Source organism: Hylobates moloch, unplaced genomic scaffold (assembly GCF_009828535.3).
Source record: "Hylobates moloch isolate HMO894 unplaced genomic scaffold, HMol_V3 SCAFFOLD_2, whole genome shotgun sequence".
NCBI classification, from domain to species: Eukaryota; Metazoa; Chordata; class Mammalia; order Primates; family Hylobatidae; genus Hylobates; species Hylobates moloch.
Window position 1 is genome coordinate 17395046 of NW_026652277.1, and position 19811 is coordinate 17414856.

General features: G+C 38.2%; 1 protein-coding gene across 3 annotated transcripts in view; it reads left to right on the forward strand.

Annotated features, from left to right (window-relative positions):
- STAM (signal transducing adaptor molecule) overlaps nucleotides 1-18592 on the forward strand; it is an 82590-nt gene extending 63998 nt beyond the window's left edge. For all 3 annotated transcript variants that reach the window (XM_032165088.2, XM_032165167.2, XM_058432039.1), the window contains 2 exons: nucleotides 2188-2363; nucleotides 8033-18592. In XM_032165088.2, coding sequence (XP_032020979.1) covers nucleotides 2188-2363; nucleotides 8033-8270 — 414 coding nt within the window. In that variant the 3' untranslated portion in view covers nucleotides 8271-18592. The remainder of the gene's footprint in view (nucleotides 1-2187; nucleotides 2364-8032) is intronic.
- The last annotated feature ends 1219 nt before the right edge of the window (nucleotides 18593-19811 follow it).

The window sequence follows — 19811 nt, forward strand, 5'->3', positions numbered from 1 at the left end:
TCTCCTGACCTCATGATCCACCCGCCTCAGCCTCCCAAAGTGCTGGGATTACAGGCGTGAGCCATCGTGACCGGCCGAGGCCCATATTTTAAAAGCGCATATGTAATTATTTGCTTAAGAACCTTAGTTCTTCATCAAGTTGTGTACACTCAATATGTATAGCCTTTTGCAGGTCAGACATATCTCAGTAAAGTAGTTTCGTAAAAAACACAAAATGCTTTAGAGCTAAGAAAACTCTCTTAAACATCTAATGATCTTCTAGTTATCCTTAAAAGGAAAACTTAAATGCAGTGAAAAAAAAAATGAGGTAAAAACCTGTTTTTATTATTACAAACCAACAAAATATATTTCCATAATTTAAAAACTGCTTTAATCTGGAATTTTCCCTCCTTTACGTGAGAATGCATGCAATACAGTGTAGAGCCCTTTGCTGTCTTTTCACCCCAAGCAACTATTTCAAGGGCCCCCTTTTCACAAACTCATCACGGTAAGGTGAGGTTACAGGGAATAACTAGCCAGATACTGGCCGGGTGCAGTGGCTCACACCTGTAATCCCAGCACTTTGGGAGGCTGAGGCGGGTGGATCACGAGGTCAGGAGATGGAGACCATCCTGGCTAACACGGTGAAACCCCGTCTCTGCTCAAAGTACAAAAAAAATTAGCCTGGAGTGGTGGTGGGTGCCTGTAGTCCCAGCTACTTGGGAGGCTGAGGCAGGAGAATGGCATGAACCCGGGAGGCGGAGGTTGCAGTGAGCTGAGATCCTGCCATTGCGCTCCAGCCTGGGCGACAGAGCAAGACTCCATCTCAAAAATAATAGTAATAATAATAATAATAATAATAATAATAATAAATAAAAATAAAACTAGCCAAATACTCCATTTTTTCCATGCAGAGTGGGCACGGACTGTGTTCAGATTAACGTTTAGCAGAATTGAGGGGCCAGCACCCTGTAAATAAACAGCTAGGCCCAAGAAACTTGGGGCTAGAGGGCACCTGCTTTAGAGTCTTGATCACCAGTTTGAGACAATGAAGCAAAAAACCTTCATGTTCAATTTTCTAAGAATGACAGAATACAGTTATGAGGACTGGTATAGCTGTGTTTATAATGAAGACCCTTTGGATCCATGTGTGGGTCTGTCGTTTAACAGAAGTGCTAAATGGAAGGATCTAATGAATACCGCAGAAAATTAGGACATTGTATGTTTTAGACTTTGGGTAGTTAAGACTTCAATCTCTTTAGATTAAAAATGCATTTTTAAATACAGAAGTAGACAAATCCAGCCTGTTGTATTTTTTTTTTTAAATAAACTTTCTTTTTGAGACGGAGTCTTGCTCTTTTGCCCAGGCTGGAGTGCAGTGGCGCGGTCTTGGCTCACTGCCAGCTCTGCCTCCTGGGTTCACGTCATTCTCCTGCCTCAGCCTCCTGAGTAGCTGGGACTGCAGGTGCCCGCCACCACACCCAGCTAATTTGTTGCATTTTTAATAGAGATGGGATTTCACTGTGTTAGCCAGGATGGTCTCAATCTCCTGACCTCGTGTTCTGCCTGCCTTGGCCTCCCAAAGTGCTGGGATTACAGGCATGAGCCACCACGCCCGGCGGCTTTAAATAAACTTTTATCAGAACACAGCCACTCTGATTTACTGACAGAGCCGAGTAGTTGTGTCAGAGACTACATGGTCCACAAAACTTAAAATATTTACTGTCAGGCCCTTTACAAAAAAGTTTGCTGACCCCTGCTTTAGAAAGTTAGCTTGCTCTATTGTTCAGTAAACTGCAGTTTAGGAAATGTGACTTGTATCCATTGCAGGCTATGGCTACAAAACAATGAGTTCAAATACACTTTCTAAATATCCTTTGGGATTCCTTAAAAAATACCAACATGCAGAATATTAAAATATATTTAATGTAAGGGGAGATTAGTATAAAGTTTCAGGGTAAGTTTCTTTAATGCTTCAGTATGGAGATAACATGAGTTTAGCATATGTTTAACTAAAAATGAAAACCATCAACAGCCTATTTCATTGAAAAGTGTTTTTCAAAATGCCTGTTGACAGAAATAACTTTGAAAAAAGGATTCCAGAGTGGTAATTTTTCTTGTTTTTGTAACTGAATACCTCTACAGAGAAAGTTCAGTATGCTTATTAAAATTTTAGAATTGAATATGATTTCTCTTTAACCGTCCCAGGTGTATGCAGGGCCTCCTCCAAGTGGCGCCTACCTGGTTGCAGGGAACGCGCAGATGAGCCACCTCCAGAGCTACAGTCTTCCGCCGGAGCAGCTGTCTTCTCTCAGCCAGGCAGTGGTCCCGCCATCTGCAAACCCAGCCCTTCCTAGTCAGCAGACTCCGGCCGCTTACCCAAAGTAATTTTACTATTGATTCTTGTTTGGACTTAATGCTGTTACAGCTGTTTAATCCTAGTCAGCAGACTCCGGCCGCTTACCCAAAGTAATTTTACTATTGATTCTTGTTTGGACTTAATGCTGTTACAGCTGTTTAAGTGCTCCCAGTTATCTATAACTATAAAATCTGGCTAATAAATATCTGTGGTCAGCGTCATGTGGCTGGACCATTTGCGCTAATGAGTGGTGGAGCCTCTGTGGTATTCCAGTACCAGCCAGCAAGCCGGTCCTCTGCTCCCGACTCGCTCAACTCATGCAATCTGGTTTCAGCCCTATATTTTTACTACTACTCCTACCATAAGTTTTTATTGTTTTTATTTGCATCTATGATATTTGATAATGTCTTTAATGAAATTTACGTTTAGTGACTATAATTTGTCATTTTCCTACACATTTTGTATAAAATCTAAATTCTGTTATTTTAAAATATATAGTTCTGAGCTGTCTCTTTAAGACAAATATTTTCTTATTTTTGCCCTGTTTTGGAACTTAGTTTATATTATAGCAAGGTACCCTATTTGAAACAAGAAGATACAAGAAGATAAGCACCCTTGTTTCTCAGGAGGCAGATGGCTGAATATGTGATGACAGAGGCCCATTTACTTTGCCATTTACTTACAGTGCTCTCTGTCATGTAGTTAAATGATTATTATGTGTTTTTTTCTGCTTTAATGGGACTCTAAGCTGAAATCTTTTCCTTGAAGCAAATAAAGGATAGGCTTTTAAGATTTTACCAACATGTATTCTAGAAGTTACGATATTCTAGCTGGCAACAGAAGTTTCTGGGTAGCACAGGCACAACTAGAAACCTTTCCAGCAGTGTCAGGATTGCCCAGGAATGCTCCTGTACTGCCCTCTCTTGCACTATTCATCCTCAAAGAGTTACGTGTTAGAGATGCTTGGGGATTTTCAAGCATTATTTGGTTGTCAGATCTAGTATCCCGAAGTGACCTTAAGGGGGATGATGGCAAGGCCTAGTGTCAGAAAACAGGGCATTCCCTAGTGGGTTATGTATCTTAGAAAAAAGTGTTAAGTGTAGCTTGCACTCTTGCAGGATTTTTTTTTTTAAGTTGAAATCTGGTGGAAATGAATACCCTTATGGAAAATAAGCAACTGTTCTTAGAGTAGCATGTTGCTTTACAACGAGATACAAAGTGGGTAGAAGGTAGGAATTGTTGAGAAGACACTAGGGTTCCTGACTTAATAGGACCCTTCAGCTATTTTAGTTTTAGCTGGAACTGCCACCTTTCCCCTGCTAGTCCTCTGTTTGACTATGTCACGTGCTGCTCTACCTTCCTTGTTACTAGAGATTACTTGAGACTCATTCTTCAAGGTCGGGGCCTTGGGAAATTATCCTTATGAATGAGATAACCTGTTGCTTTAACAGTGAAGTTCTGTAGTGCTGTGGCACCCTGCTGCTGTTCTCTGTGAGTGACTGCTTCTGCATTAGGGATGTGAAATCCCTGGCATGGGCCCAACCCTACCCATAGAGTGTAGCTGTTAATGTCACCTCTCAAGGAACTCATGTTTATTTCAACAGGTGTCTTTTGAAGAACATTTTCTTGAAATATTTAGCCCTCTTGTCCTGGCTCATTCCCGTATATTCCTTAGTTGTTAGCTTAGCTGCATTTTTACTGGGACATCTTCCTTGCTTTTCCACCTCTCAGCACTGTTCCTCCTGTGTGCTGTCAGAGGACTGTGTGTGTACTTCTGTTTCCTGGCTGGTAGTTGCCTTTTTACTTGTTTGTATACCCACTGAAGACAGTATCTTGAGAGCTGGCACTGTCTCTTTCACCTCTATAGCCATCCTATGTAGCACACAGTTTTACACTGGCTAGGAACTCAGTAAATATTTTATAAATACGTGTTTTAGTGTTAGTGACAATTTCAAGTGCCATATGAGACCAGTTAGGTGTATTTTTAAAAAATTCCTTGCAAAGGCTTCACAAAGGCTTAGAGACCATTTAAATATCTATATATAAAGGTACAATGTGTAATATCTGTTTATCGATATATAAAAACAGATGTGTGTTTGTGTGTTTCAACGGGGAAATGAGGAATTGCTGGTAGAGCAAATGTAGGATGAGGAAATCGGAAGGAGCGAGGGCCAGGGTTAGAAGTCTCCTTACTAGAGGTGTCCTCCATATTTGACTCGAGCTTTCTAGCGGCAAATCAAGGTCAGTGAGGATTGTTGTTGTTTTTGGTAGGCAGGTTTTTTAGCACTCCTCAGTTTATATATTTCTGAGAGTCTATCTCTTGTTACATAAAATTTTGGTGCTAAAGCTCACCGTTTTTCATACTTCTGTCATCCTAGGACAGTCTTATTGTTGGGGAAGGTGTCACTGATGACAGTTTTCTAAAGCTACCTGTAGCGATGGTAGTATTATAAGGTGATAATAAGTGACAATTACTGTTAGTATTTTGAGACCACTGAAGCTTATGTATTTATTTGTCTCTGATTTTAGTTCACTACAGTTAGCACGTGCCAGGCACTGTGTTAGACGCTTGAGAGTCTTCTTTAGCTTCAAGGTGCTTACTGAGTAGTAGGGGCAAACACATAAAAAACATATAATTTTATACAACATGGTTTATAAATAAAGAAAGATATATGCCTTGTGCTTTAGGAGCCTCAGGGTTTGAGGAAGTTTTCCAAGAGGGTTATTCTTAGCCAGTAGAAAAAAAGTGAGGAAGATGTTCTGTCATGTCAAAGATGCGGCAGTCTGGAATGGCATGGTACCCGTGGAGTGAGCAAAGATGGGAGGTGTGAAAGGCATGGTACGTATCGGCATTCCAGCAGCACACTTACCAAGGGATGTAAGCGTGTGGGGGAGCAGTGAGAGACATACTTGAAGACACTGCCAAGGTCGAAGAATGCTTGTTCTAGATACCATCTTAGGGATAATGAAAAAGTTCAGAAAGGGCTTTGAATGGCAGTAGTGTAGATGGATTCATAGGGGCAAGATTAGAAGCTGGGAGACTGTGGATATTAGGCAAGAAATGATGAGTATTTGTTGGCAAGATACAGTGCTATTAATTGGAAAGAATTATTTAGGAGATTAGCAAATAATTACACATTGGGTGACATGGTTGGGAGATAGTGTAGCGCAGAGATAAGAGAAAGAAGTATTGGTGAATTGAAAGAAGCATCCAGCCTTGCCCCAGGCAGTGGATGCTGGAACTGTAAATTGAGAATGATTACAATAATGCTAACATTTAAGGGGTATTTAGTATGTTCCAAGCACTGTGCTGTATGCTTTACACAAAGTAACTTATTTCTCATAATAACCTGTGAAGTTGGTAAACTATTACCCCCATTTTATAGATGGGGAAGCTGAGACCTGGAGACAGATCCAAAGTCCCACTTGGCTAAGATTCTAAACCAGACATTCTGACTCCAGAACCCAGCACATAGACTCTATATTATGGCAATATTATAGCCCATACCATTGTAAATAATAGTATGAAATTTGACATCTTCTAATCAACTTCATATCTCACACATATGCAGTGATGACAAATAATGCCTTAGGTCACCACATTAGTTGGTGAAATGTAGCATTAAATTACCATCTCTTATAATAAATTACCATCAAATAATGAATTTGTGCCGAGTACAAGAGCATTGAATTTACCAACAATAGATTTATAAATAATATTGGAGGAAAGTTTAGAAATAGGCCATATTTTCAAAATTTGGCAGTTGCTTTTTATATCGCTTGTTTTACATTTTTAATACAAATGTAGGGGGAATTCTCAGCATCTTAGTACTTCTCTTCACATAGCAAACCTGGTGTCTTACAGTGGAAACGCATGTATTCGGTTGGAAACAGGAAGACAGGAAGTAGAGGCAGTGGATAAAGACAACCCTTTGAAGGATTTTTTTCTTTCTTTTTCTAATCGGAGCAGTGCACAAGTGCAGGGCCTTGAGACGGGAGTACTGGCAGCGGAGCGGTGGGAGCTGTGGGCAAGCTCAGTACGTGAGGGGGTGCAGCTGCAGAGAGTTGATCAGTGTGGTGTTGGAGCGTGTGCTTCCGTATTTTCACGAAAATAAGAGAAATGAGGTTATGAGGCCTTCCCTTCCACTAGTCCTCTGGGACTGTTCTTGTCAAGGACCCTGGTGATGCCCATATTGCCAGACTCCCGGTCGGTTCAGCATTCTCCTCCTCCTCCATTTGACAGTCCGTGATTCCCTCCTCTTTTCTGAAATGCTTTCTTCACTTGCCGGTGACCATTCTCTTTTCCCTTCTGCCTCACTGCCACTTCTTCTCAGTCTCATTTGCCTCTTGCCTCTTTATCTTCTGGACCTCAAGGTCCAGTGCTCAGCAGGTGGACTGCCTTTTTCTCTGTTTGCAGCCGCTCCCTAGGGGATCTCATGCAGCCCAGTGATTCTGAATGCCGTGGATCTGCCGAGGATTCCCAGATGCATGTTTCTCCTCAGCACTTCCCTACAGGACAGCAGGCTTGAATAGCTGACTGCCTATGCAGGACAACAGGCTTGAATACCTGACTGCCTATGCATTCTCTTTGCTTGTCTGTTTTTTGGACATCAAACTTGACAGATCCAAGATTATTTGATCTCCCCCACACCCTTCCCACCCCCGAGTCTACTGTAGTCCCATCATAGTATTCTGAAAATCAGTGAATGGCGACTCTACCAGTTATTTCTAACAGTTTTTCTGTTCTAAACCTCAGGCATTCTGGACTGTTCTGTTCATTATCATATTTTGAAGGCATTATCTTTAAAATCTATCTAGACTCTGACCCTTTCTCCCATCTCCACCATTACCGCCGTGGCTCTGCTGCCGGTCGGCTCTCTCCTGGTCGATCGTAATAGCCTGCAGTCAGCTATCCTGGTCCAGAGGGAGCGCCCGTTAAACCCTGTGGAATCTTATCACCCTTCTGCTCAGAACCAGCCAGTGTCTTTCTGTCTCACTCAGAGTGTAAGCCACAGCCCTTATTGTGGCCATCGGGTGCTGTGTGTTCTCCAGCCGCCTCCCCACCACCCCAGTCCTGCCGGGTGATCTTAGCTGCTCTCCCCTCGGCCCCCTCTGCGGCCCCCTCTGCCGCAGCACTCGTGGCCTCCTGCTGTTCCTTGAACGTGCCGGGTTTTTTCTCTCCTCAAAGTCTTCTTTCTGTTTGCCTGAAATGTACTTTCCTAGGGAATCTATCTGGCTCACTCGCTTACTTTTTCCACATCTTTGCTTAAATAATTGCCTTATTGGAGAGGCCCCCTCCCATAAACTAGAATCCCTTGCCCCAGCTGCTCTTGGTCCTCCGTATTGTGCTTTGTTTTTCTTCTTAGCAGTTAGAACCACTTGACACATGATACATGTGTTTGTTACCCTTTTCTACCACTAGAACAGACGCTCCATGGTGGTATAGACTTACTTCCACAACCCCCTCACCACCTTTTTTTACACAATGCTTAAATAACACATTTTTTTAATGCGATGCCTGATATCACAATGCCTAAAATAACAATGTTTGTTTGGCACATTATAGATATTTAGTAAAAGGTTATTAAATGAATTGACTGTATGAATGAATGCTTAATAAATAGCTTTTCCATTTATCTGTACTTGCTCTATAAATCAGTATTGATCTAATTGAGTGTTTTTCTTCCTCTGCAGTACAATGGTCAGTTCCATTCAAGGAAACACGTATCCCAGCCAGGCGCCAGTATATAGTCCTCCTCCTGCCGCTACTGCTGCTGCTGCAACTGCTGATGTCACTCTGTACCAGAATGCAGGACCCAATATGTCCCAGGTGCCAAACTATAACTTAACATCATCAACTCTGCCTCAGCCTGGAGGCAGCCAACAGCCACCTCAGCCACAGCAACCATATTCTCAGAAGGCTCTGCTATAGGACCCGGTGTTCCTCTTGGTGGCAGATACCTGCTAAATGCCACTGACAGTGTTATGAGATTCATTACTATCTTAAGATGTGTTTATCCTCAGCTTATAGGAATCTTTCCAGGTCAACAAGTTCAAATATTCAGGAAGGTAGAACTCTCCTCAATTTACACTGACTTTTTAGAGGTTCTTCCCCCCTCCCGCCCCAGGAATGAAACTACTTACAACATTTAATTCCTTTCATAATATGAAAGAATTGATACAAGGCTATTTGTCTCGTAAACCTGGTAAACCTGGTCTGCAGAAAATCAAACTTACAAAAACTGTTGTGGCAAATGTTATGTACATATATTGATATGTAACTGCATTAGTGGCCATTTTGAATCACAGTGGTGATCATGTGAATATATTTAACACTGTGTTAAATTAATTTACATTGCTATTTTATTTTAATCATAAACAACTACCATGTTTCTTAATGTTTTCTGTAAATGTAAGGTAATTATAGTATCCTTTTAAACTGCAAGAAAACAAAGTTGTAGCGTATTTACACGAAGGCGCATTATGTTGTCGTGTGTTTCAGTTTCGTATTAAACTGAACCTTTTACTAATTGTGAGCTAAAGAGAGATATATATACATGTATATATATATATATATGTATGTATATCTCTACATGTCTTTCTGTAGCCTCTGCATACTACTAGCTGTCATCACACCAGCGTACAGTAGCTAAATTTTTGGTGCAATTATAGCAAATGATAATGTTCCCCTTTGAACTTTTACATTTTGGCATGACATTTCAGAGTACTGTGGGACCATGAGACAAGATTAAGTACGATCATGTTCTTTATTTCTTATTTTTAAGGAAATGATGTTGGTTTACCTTTTCCTAGTTGAAGATAGTAATTAGGTTTCTAAGCTGTATACTGTGTTTATTGGTGGCAGTGACACCAAAGATAGAGGCAATGGATAGAAATTTTTAAACTGGAAAGAAAACCTGAATTACACTACATTTTCGAAGTCTCTTGTAATTATTTGGGATATCAACAAAATTTGATTCGTCTGTCTAATCCCTTGCAAGTCTTTTAAATATGTCTTTAACACATTGTATCCTTTAATTCTTCATTAAAATGGAAATAAGTAGATGTTTCAAAGTAATCTATATTCCTGGCTTTGCTTAACAGTTTATATATTTATTGTTATCTTTCAAACTGGATTTTTGGGTTGCTCTTTCTGGCCTTTTAAAATTCTAGTGGAATTATTTTGGCTTCTTACTTGGGAATATTTTCGAATGAATGCTTTTCTTTTAATTCATGCGAAAAATGTTTTCCACTGACATTGTAATCTTAAATATTTACGATTTCACTGGTTGGGCTATACTATTATTTTAACACTATTTAAACAACTGAAAAGTTGAGGTGAGCATCATATTTAATGAATTGATGTAACAGGTTTCTTACTATAAATGAAAATTTTATTTTTATTTATTTATTTATTTTTGATTTTGATTTTGATTTTCTAGACTGTTGTAATCAGGTAGCTTGTTTATTTTCTTTTTGAGAGAAGATTAAATCTTTGGCCAGTAATCTTAAGGGTGACTAATTTCACAGACTCCGATTTAAAGCGCCGTAGTTTTAAATCTGAGCCTGTGAAATTAGTCACCTGTAAGATTACTTAAGGGTAACTTCAGTGTTTCGCTCAAGTGTTGTGTTGTGATTTCCTGTGTTTAAAATATGTTGCCGTGCCCTGAAGTCAAATTTCACATTTTAAATACTATAAGTTACTTTTCGATAAATATCAATCAGATTATAATCTTTTCCACTCCAATTTGAGTATTATGGTTTAACTGATATACTTTTCCCCAATTTTTCTTTGTCTTTTGATAAATTCCTGTTTACCAATGTTAAATGTGTCATTTTCCCACTTTAATTTTGATATCTTTCATGCTGAAAATCAATGACATAGTCTCTAGTATGATTTTTGCCCTATAAAAGTCAAATGACAGTGAATAGAAAAAACTACCCTTATTACAACCCATATACATTTTTCTTTACCTATTACATTACTAGGCTTATAAAGGTTTAAATGATGAGTACTTTAAAACTTACTGTATTAGTTTATGCCTTCCCGTTGTTAAAAATGAAAATACCAGGGGGAAAAACTCCAATGAAAGTGAAGCACTGGCTTGTCTTTCAAATGGCATGACGAGGGTAGAAATAGGAGGGGGCCAGTTAGGATCATGAATGACTTTTAAGTTCTGAAACCTGCAGGTCTTACACTTTCAAGAAATCTTTCATTAATAACTGTCCTTATTTTGAAAGAATAGAATAATTTATAAAATGAACTAGCTGTAACATAGGCCAGACGTGGTGTCTCACACCTGTAATCCCAGCACTTTGGGAGGCCATGGCGGGCAGATCGTTTGAGGTCAGGAGTTCGAGACCAGCCTGACCAACATGGTGAAACCCCGTCTTTACAAAACTACAAAAATTAGCTGGGCGTGGTGGCAGGCACCTGTAATCCCAGCTACTCAGGAGGCTGAGGCAAGAGAATTGCTTGAACCTGGGAGACAGAGGTTGCAGTGAGAGGAGATCACGCCACTGCATTCCAGCCTGGGAGACAGAGTGAGAAATAAATAACTGTAACGTAAACTTCTGTGAAGCAAATTTTATTTCTCTTTTTTTAAAAAATAAAATTTGAGGTTGGTTTTCCGTAAAATAGTGACACGTAAATGGAAAAAATCTAATCCAGTTACAATCTAGCATATACAGCCAAGAGGCCCATGGCCTGTGATGTTATGCCAGTGCCCTGAACCTGTAAGAGGATTTCTAATGCATACCTAATGTGACTTTACAGCCTCTTCTAACTCCGTCTTTCTCCTTCACTGTTACCTATCTTCCCTATGCAGCGAGGGACCTTTTTATGTGCCTAAGATTCCTTTTTTCATGTACTTCTGGCATTTTGTTTCTATACCTCATAGTTTTTGTATTTAAAATGCTTAATAGACCAGTATCTTTTTTCTCTGATAGATACAGCTTTCCTATGCGATATATATATATAATTCAGTTTGAAGACATCTTTTTTCCAAAGCTTCAAGTTGATATGAGACAAATTAGCACCCTACATGATAAACTATGCAACTATAAAAATTATGGAAATTATTTTCCAAAATGAGATTTATTGGTATAATTGCTCAAATTTTCATCTGTTTAATATACATTGAAGTAACTATTTTCTTTTGTCATCTGTTTTCTTGGTTTACTTTCCAGTTCTAATAATTATAGCTTGCCTTCTGTTACATCATTTTTAAAATATTTAATAACAAAGCTATAGTTTAAATTTTTCACTTGTATCATTTTCCTTTTTTTTTCTTTTTTTTTGGATTAACTGCTTGTACCCCTTAGAATAAAATTTATAGAAGAAACTTACCTAATATTTCTCAAAGGCCTTATATTCAATTATCTTTTATTTTATAATCCTGATTCCATTAAGTGTTCTTGTCAAGTACCTAGACTGTTTTCTGTATTCTTTATACTGACATGCCCCCCACACCCCCACGTTTTTAAGCAAAGCTGCCTTCATTGTATTATATGTATTCTTCCTTAGAATGGTCTTCTTTCGAAATTACTTAGTACTTGATAGTATCTTTTTCTGAAGATTTCCAGGCTTCAAAAATGCTCTTCCCTATGACATTCTAGAACACTTTAAATCTCAGTATTTAAAATTCTAGATTTCCTTGATGAAGAAAATTGAACATTTTATTGGTGCTAACTCATGGCCAAACTGCACTTTGCCAATTCTCTGATTCTCTGGCTTCTGCTAACACTTACCACTGTCATTACTGTCTTCTTGCTGCTGCTGTTAGACCTAGAATTTCTGATAATAAATTATTAAGAGTCAGTAAACCCCTCGATAAAAGCAAAAGGGACTGATTTTAATGGTCTTTTGGTGGTCAGAGACTTAAAAACAAAAAGTCATGTCTGTTTTATAGAAGAGTAGTATCCACATTTTCTGATTAGATACCCCAATGAGTAACAAATTTTTTGAGTGTGTAGCCTTAAAAATATGTATATGTATTTATTCACAAATTTTACAAGTTCTACTGTATTAATGCATATTGTACATTATGAAACACACCAAAAAATAGAAATCTTAAAAGGGTGAGATAAAAAGTTATTAATAGAAATTTAAATATTTTCTTTCTATATCTTAGTGGTTTGCTTTCTCTGTGCCCTAGGATGTATGAACCTGATTTGGAGACCACTTGGTTGAGAGGCTAAGATTAAACAGGCAGGGGATGTAGAATGTTACTAAGTTGGTCCCTTGAAGTAAGTATCTGTTACTATAAGTGGTACTTTCTCAAAAAATTGTTGGGAAATTTTCATACTTACAGAAAGATTGGAAGAGTGATAACACTGAACATCTAATTATTATTCATCTAGATTTGCTAATCATTAAAAATTTGCCACGTTTGTTTTATCTCCTTGTATATGTTTATATATGCACGTGTGTGTGTGTATATATATAGGAGTGGTCATATGTATATACACACATACTTTATTGTGTGAACTGACACGTTATAAACATTGTAAACCATATTTCTAAGTTCTTCATCTTGCGTCTTGTAAGGATTTAGACAGTTTCCCACATAACCTAAACCATTTTCACATCTAAGAAAATTAACAGTAATTCTGTAATATATTGTTATTAAATGTCCCTCAAACTGTCTTTTATAGATATGTATGTATTTTAAATCCAGGATCCATTCCAGGAATATATAACCATACTTCTAATGTCCTTTGATTCTCTACTAATCTGGGTTAATCTTGTCATCTCCTCCTGATGCTCCATGACATTGACTTTTTAAACACCCCTGCCAGTTGTCTTGTAGAATTTCTTACATTCTGGATTTCTAACTTGATGCTCTATTCTCATTGCCTCGACTCTATTACTTATTCCTAAAAGAATTACAATCAGAACCATATGAGTTCTGGTTAGAGGTAATGAAATTAAATTTTTCAGGCTTGCATCGAAAGCTGCACACATAAAGGAACGTCGTTAACCCCAACATGTAGCTGCTGTGTGATAGCCTGTATCCTGAGGCCATTGATGCTGCCGTAGCTCAGTACAGTTTTGTGTTCTTCATCTTGAATTGCATTCAGAGAAGCTGAAGAAAATTTGTGCCCTTTCCCTATTCAAACCCAAGTCAGCTTTTCTCCATTTATTCAATACCCACCTTATTCACTCTGGATGGCTTTTAGGTAACTCTAGAAATGTAACCAGCAAATAGAGTTCTATGTTTTTAGATGCAAACATTTTGGTACGTTTGTTTTAAAAGACTTCTCATGACCCTAGTCATAACCTTCTGTTAAAATACGAAAATCACTGAAGGGGAGGGAAAGTCCTTTCTTTTTAAAAGTTACTATTGTTACTTATTTTCCTCAAGTTGATAACTAAATTGGAAGCAGACTGAATAAAATATATAGACACAGTCAATTTTGAAACACACGCACATTATAGTAACATATGCCATCAGCTTGTTAAAGAGCTAGTTTTGGACTTGTTTCAGTTGGTTAATGGCATTTAAAAAGATTAACTGTTTGTAATCAGTTGTTTCTATGGCAGGATTCATCAAGTTTCTTAACTGCAGGGTGATCACATTATCTTGTTACTTTAGAAAAAGATACGCTGTATAAACAGTTAAGAATGTTTTCGGTTGATTATAGGTGATATTGTCTGTTAGCCAGGTAAGATGCCAAATAGGAAAATGTATGTGAGACATCCATGTATGGTTATTTTTCTCTGAACCAAAAACAGAAAAAAAATCTATTTACTGTTTCAGAATTTGTTTCTGTTTCTCCAGAGAAAAGAAGGGTTTGATATAAGTATCTTTGATATTCTGTAATTTAAAAACATAATACGCTGTAAAGGAGTGGCTGAAAATGACTGAAGAAGTTGTAATCAGGAATACAGGTAAATTCACTTAGAAGAACCATTATAACAAGTTCATTTCTATGAAAGGTGGATGGCGCATGAAGAAATGGTTTTATTAATTTGTATTGTAAATGTATCATACTTTGTGAATACATGGATTTCTTTTAAAGAAGGGGGTGGATAGTGGTGATGGTATTTGGGGTTGAAGATAAGAATAAGAACGAAATTAAGTTGTAGGAATTTACTCATCCATTCTGCTATTAAGTGGAAATTTCAGCTCATGGCTCTAGGAATTCAGAGAACTAGATTTTAATCCAGATATATCTTTTGTCGAAAGAATATCTCGGTAGATATGTGATTTGGGGCAGCTCCATGTATCTTTGTGGGTCGTCTACTTATTTATGCATTGTAGGGCTAATGTATCATGATCTTTTGTAGCTTGTATGAATTTTCTGTTTCATACCATGTACCTCTGCCTACCTTAAATATCCCTGCCATTCAGCCTGAATAGTTCACCTATGACACTGAATGGACCTGGGTACCATGGTACTGAAACTTGGGTGCATGATTTCTAGCATGTTGTTATACCAGTGTACTTTCTGAACGTAACCTGGGGGTACTTTATCTCCGTTAGTATCTGGTGAGCCTTTTGTTCTGAGTGATTTTACCAGGAACATCTGCATTCCAAGTAGAAGCACTTCAGCCATAGTACTTTAACTTTCATTGGTGTTGATTTGAAAAAATAAAAATAAATAGTTGCAGCTCTGGGACTGATACTGTATTTGTATACTGCCTCAAACTAAAGGAGATAAGTAGCATCAGACTACATGAAATTTTATTCTTGATGTTCTTGTATGCAAAGTGGCATCTTGGTCTTGGTGAACTGAAAATGATAATGTCACCAGTATACTACACTTGCCGTTCTTTAGCTGTTGTATTGCTGAGATGCTAGAGTACTATGGAAACTAGTAGTTTCCAGCTTTTGTGCTGGCTAAAATTGTCTACCAAGTAAGGTGCAAAATCAGCAGTGATTTTTTTTTTTTTGCATCACAAATATTTGGCCTAGAAAAATGCCATTATATACTGCTTAGTTACAAGTTATTAATATAAATAAGTATTAAAGTAGACATTAAATTCAAGGAAGGTTGATTTGTTTTTAAAATCGGCTTTTTTCTGGTGTTGTCAGTTATGTTTATCTATTATTTTATATATTTTATAAAACAATTCCAAGAATAAAGAATACTTGTTTTTAGTTTTCGTATTTGCACTTTAGAAGATTAGATACCATGCTGGCATCTAAAAAGCTTTCCTAAAAGTTTATATTATTTAATGGAATCTGATGAAGAAGTTGGGGCTTACTTCAAGTACTAAGTGAACTGGATAAGGCTTTTATACTTGTTGAGGGGGAAAGACAAACTTTTCCGGTTGTTTATCATATTGTGTGTTGTCTCCCTTTGTAAACAGGTACCTTTTAAAATCTTTTTTGCTATTTTTTGCTAATGTTTTATAAGAATGGTCACAGAAAGGAATATTGGTCGGGCTCTACCAAAAAACAAGAAAAAAAGAATTCTTATAGTAAATGCCAATTCTGTGTTTATACAATTAATGCCTTTTTCTTTCTTTTTAAAAAAAGCCACTTAGATTCTAATAGATTTTAGTGAAGTATTTTAATATCAAAACATCAGAACAGTCTCATTTCATTCAGCTGGTTGCCGAATATTAATTTACATGGGGTGTGGGGCAGACAGTCAAGTGGATTCTCTTCAGGTTAAGTTAAATAAGCATTCCATGTGGAAAGACCTAGTGGCTAGACTAGAATTACATTAGGCTATGAGTTAAATTACTGTGCTTTTGCTTCCTTCATTAAGCCAAGTAGTAGAGTATTTCTACTTTTCTTCATGCCTCTCTTGTATTTGAAAAAGAATACTTTTCTTAAGGTTTTTAGCATGATGGAAGCAAATTACATTTTTATTTTAACTTTTCACCAACATTTGTAGATATTTAACTGTGCTAAGTTGTATATTTTAAAGGCAAAAAAAAAAAAAGCCTCCAGATTTTTATTTGTCAGAGCATGTTTGTTGAAACATGATTTTGTTTATGCTTGCAGTGGGGAAAACTTAAAATTGAATAAGTGCCTGGTTTATGCTAAATGTTTGTTTTATGTACGTAGTAATTTAAAATGGTCTCAGGGGATTTTCTTCAAAGTTTAAACGAAGATAGTGGTATTAAAAGCTAAAGGAGCAGTGTTTAGGTAATATGTCTTAGTAGTTTTGTCACAAGTAAATATTTTAAGATTAAAACTTTGAAGTGCTAGTGCTCGTTTTAGACCAAGTGATAAACACCACTAAATTAAAATTGAGTAGCATGATCTAAATTACTGTTTAATGTCTTTTGAAAATACATTTCTAAATATTCATGGCTTATTAATCAAATGCTGTTTATAACTCATTTGTTTCTAGATGTTTATTCCAAGAGCTGTCATTTGAGAAATGTAAAATGCTATACAGAATGCTTAAAATCAAGAGAACTCTGAACATTGGGGGTGGTTTCCAGCAGATACCTCTTGGATATTGGACTTTAATTGCTATAATTTTGATGAAATGATGCTCACAATAGAATGCAGTGAATCCTGTTGTTAATGCACACTTGCCTTCTAAAAATCAGAATGCTCGGCAAAATTGCACAATAAACAGGCCTTAGGATATATGGGGAAAACTGGGTTAGAGGCTCAACACCCCAAAACTTGAACAGTGACATACCCAAGAATAAAGATAAGAATCTAATAAGAGCAGCACAGTTTGACACATGTTAAATGGTTAATAAATACAGCACTTTACCTTGGAAAAGACCTGAAGTGTGCCTGTAGAAGTGGGCATAGGAAGGGTTGCAGCTCGTGAATTAGGGTGAAGCTGTGGAAGGAGAGTCAGCTGGAATCAGAGGGTGAGTTCTAATCCCAGGAGTGGGTAAGTGTGACTCAGTACTTGCAGTGAATGGAGGCTGCTCACTCGTGTTCTGTGTGTTCCGATGCTGGGTGTCATTTTCCACATTTCACCTGGCGTTGCTCCTGGATGAAACATGCATAAGCAAATTGTGAAATTTGCGTTCTGCTCATATTCCTTGTAGTTCTGCTCATATTCCTTAGTAATTTCCTGGAACAAGTTTGTGTTTTCCAAACAAATGTGATATCAATATTGACTTTAAAAGATATTTTGTGGTGGAGAATGAGTGGCTATTTACCATTTATTTCTACCCAGAAAAATACTCTTGTTGTTTCTAAATGAATAAGAATTGTGGACAACATCTAAGATACAAAACTCTTTCTTCCCCCTTACCAGATCAGAAATGATCCCAACTGAACATGTAAACACATTTAGATTCAAATAATTATTTTATGTGTTTTGCTTAAAATGCTTAAAATCAATGGGAAATTGAATGCCCTGTAAACCCGGTAAGAAAACACAAAACACATAAAGCCTGTGAGAAATTATCTGCCCTACAATCCTGCCTCTCCCAAAAAAACAGGGAAAGAAAAGAAAATTAAGGATAAACATCACTTTTTGAGATAAGTGGTCACAGCCATTATGCCCTTAATTTATTTTTGTTTATTAACTGTTGATGGTTTGGTCTTCATTTGCTTAAGTGTTTACACTATTTTCAAGATACACTAACTGCCTTCTTAAGTTTTACATTTCATCGCACTAAATATGGCAGGCATTTATTTAAATATTTAAGTACCTTTGGAATACAGAAAACTTGAATCCAGGACTTTTTACAAGTTCATTTTGATATCGACATGTAAACTTACTGAAAAATGAACAATAAGGAAACATAGCAATGAGCCCACTCTAGTGTTAAAATTTAATTGTTATACTGTATGTTAGAAGGTCTTTTGCACAAGGCTTCCCTCATTTACATGTTCCACAAGCTCATGTGTAACATAGTAAGTTCTAGGAAACATTTAGAACAGTGCTGAATTTGGTGACTGGGATGCCGGGCTGGGGTCCAAACCCCAGTTAATTTATGATATAACCAGAATGTAGCGTAGTGTTACTGATATGTCTGGCTCATACCCCGTGAGTGCTTTATAGGAAGGCACACCAAGTCCAAGGGAGATTGCCAGGGGCACATCTCCTGGTGGCCATCCGTGGGTTCTGAGGCTCTTCCACCTCCTCAGAAGCTGTGGGGCTTCTCATCGCTACCCTCAGAATACCTGGTCTAGGCCAGTGCGCTGTCATCCTTTTTTGGGAGTCCCAGAGATAAATCTACCTGCCTTCTTTCCACTTTGACAGCTTTACCTGATCCATGGAGAGACTAAAGACAATTTCTCAGCTCCTCCTTTTCTCTCCCTGAAGCAACTCTTTGTGGTTTTCCAGTGGATTGAAGGCTGAACTGTAACGGATAGAGGCCCTAGGCAGGCTAATTTGATACCTGTTTATCATGATAATCCTTAAATTTATTATTATTATTTTTTTTCTGAGAGGCTACACCTTGTATATCCACCTGAGGAATCCGAAGCCCAACACCCATCCTTAGAGGCAGTTGAGCAGCCAGTTACTGGAGCAGGGCCCTTGGTGGGGAGGGGGACAGGGGAAAGGAAGGTGGTCATTTTTCTCACCCCTAAATGCCTCATTAAACAATGTTTTCATTGTAATGCTCTCTCAGGGTTTGAAAGTCAATGTTCATTTCATTATGATTTTCATTTCCTTATGATTCCATCAATTTTATGGCATGTTTTATCTTAATTCTGCTGTAGGAAGCGCCAAGGTAAACTAGGTAAACCTTTGCCCTGTCTTGCTTGTCATTCTTAACTGGGGGAAAATGCAAATATAGAAAAGAATGAGTATAACTAATCAGGAAAATATGTTCTGTTTTCTTCTGGACATTTATGAGTTGGGAAAGAGTCTGATGAGAAAAGAGATCTTCTGCTTTCCTGCTTCCCTGTCAAACTGTCCCTTGAGTCAAATGGGAAGCAACGGTAGGTGGGATGGCATGGGACAGGCTGGGGAAGAGGAAGGCCCACCGCCCAGGAGAGGCGTTGGTCCTGGGGGATTCTCCCTGTGTGTAGTCATTTCTTAAGACTGCAGTGCTGTAGCTCCCCAAAACTTTCAGGAAATAAGATTACTCTTGTGTGATTCAAATTGACAAAATAGTAGAGAAGGAACCACAGTAGGAGATGGGTACCTTAAAGCTGAGGTTAAACGCTGCTGGCTTAGCCAGATCAGTGTGACATGTTTTATTTGGCTTGCAGAGAGTTAAAAAATGTTTTTTGAATAGGTGATATTTTATGTCTAGGTGATTTCCCACCAAAAATACAGACTTTCGGCTCCTTGAAAAATCCCAGATCTAGGCCGGGCGTGGTGGCTCACGCCTGTAATACCAGCACTTTAAGAGGCCTAGGCGGGCAGATCACGAGGTCAGGAGATCGAGACCATCCTGGCTAACATGGTGAAACCCCGTCTCTACTAAAACTACAAAAAATTAGCCAGGCATGGTGACAGGCGCCTGTAGTCCCAGCTACTCGGGAGGCTGAGGCAGGAGAAAGGCATGAACCCGGGAGGCAGAGCTTGCAGTGAGCCAAGATCACACCACTGCACTCCTGCCTGGGCGACAGAGTGAGAC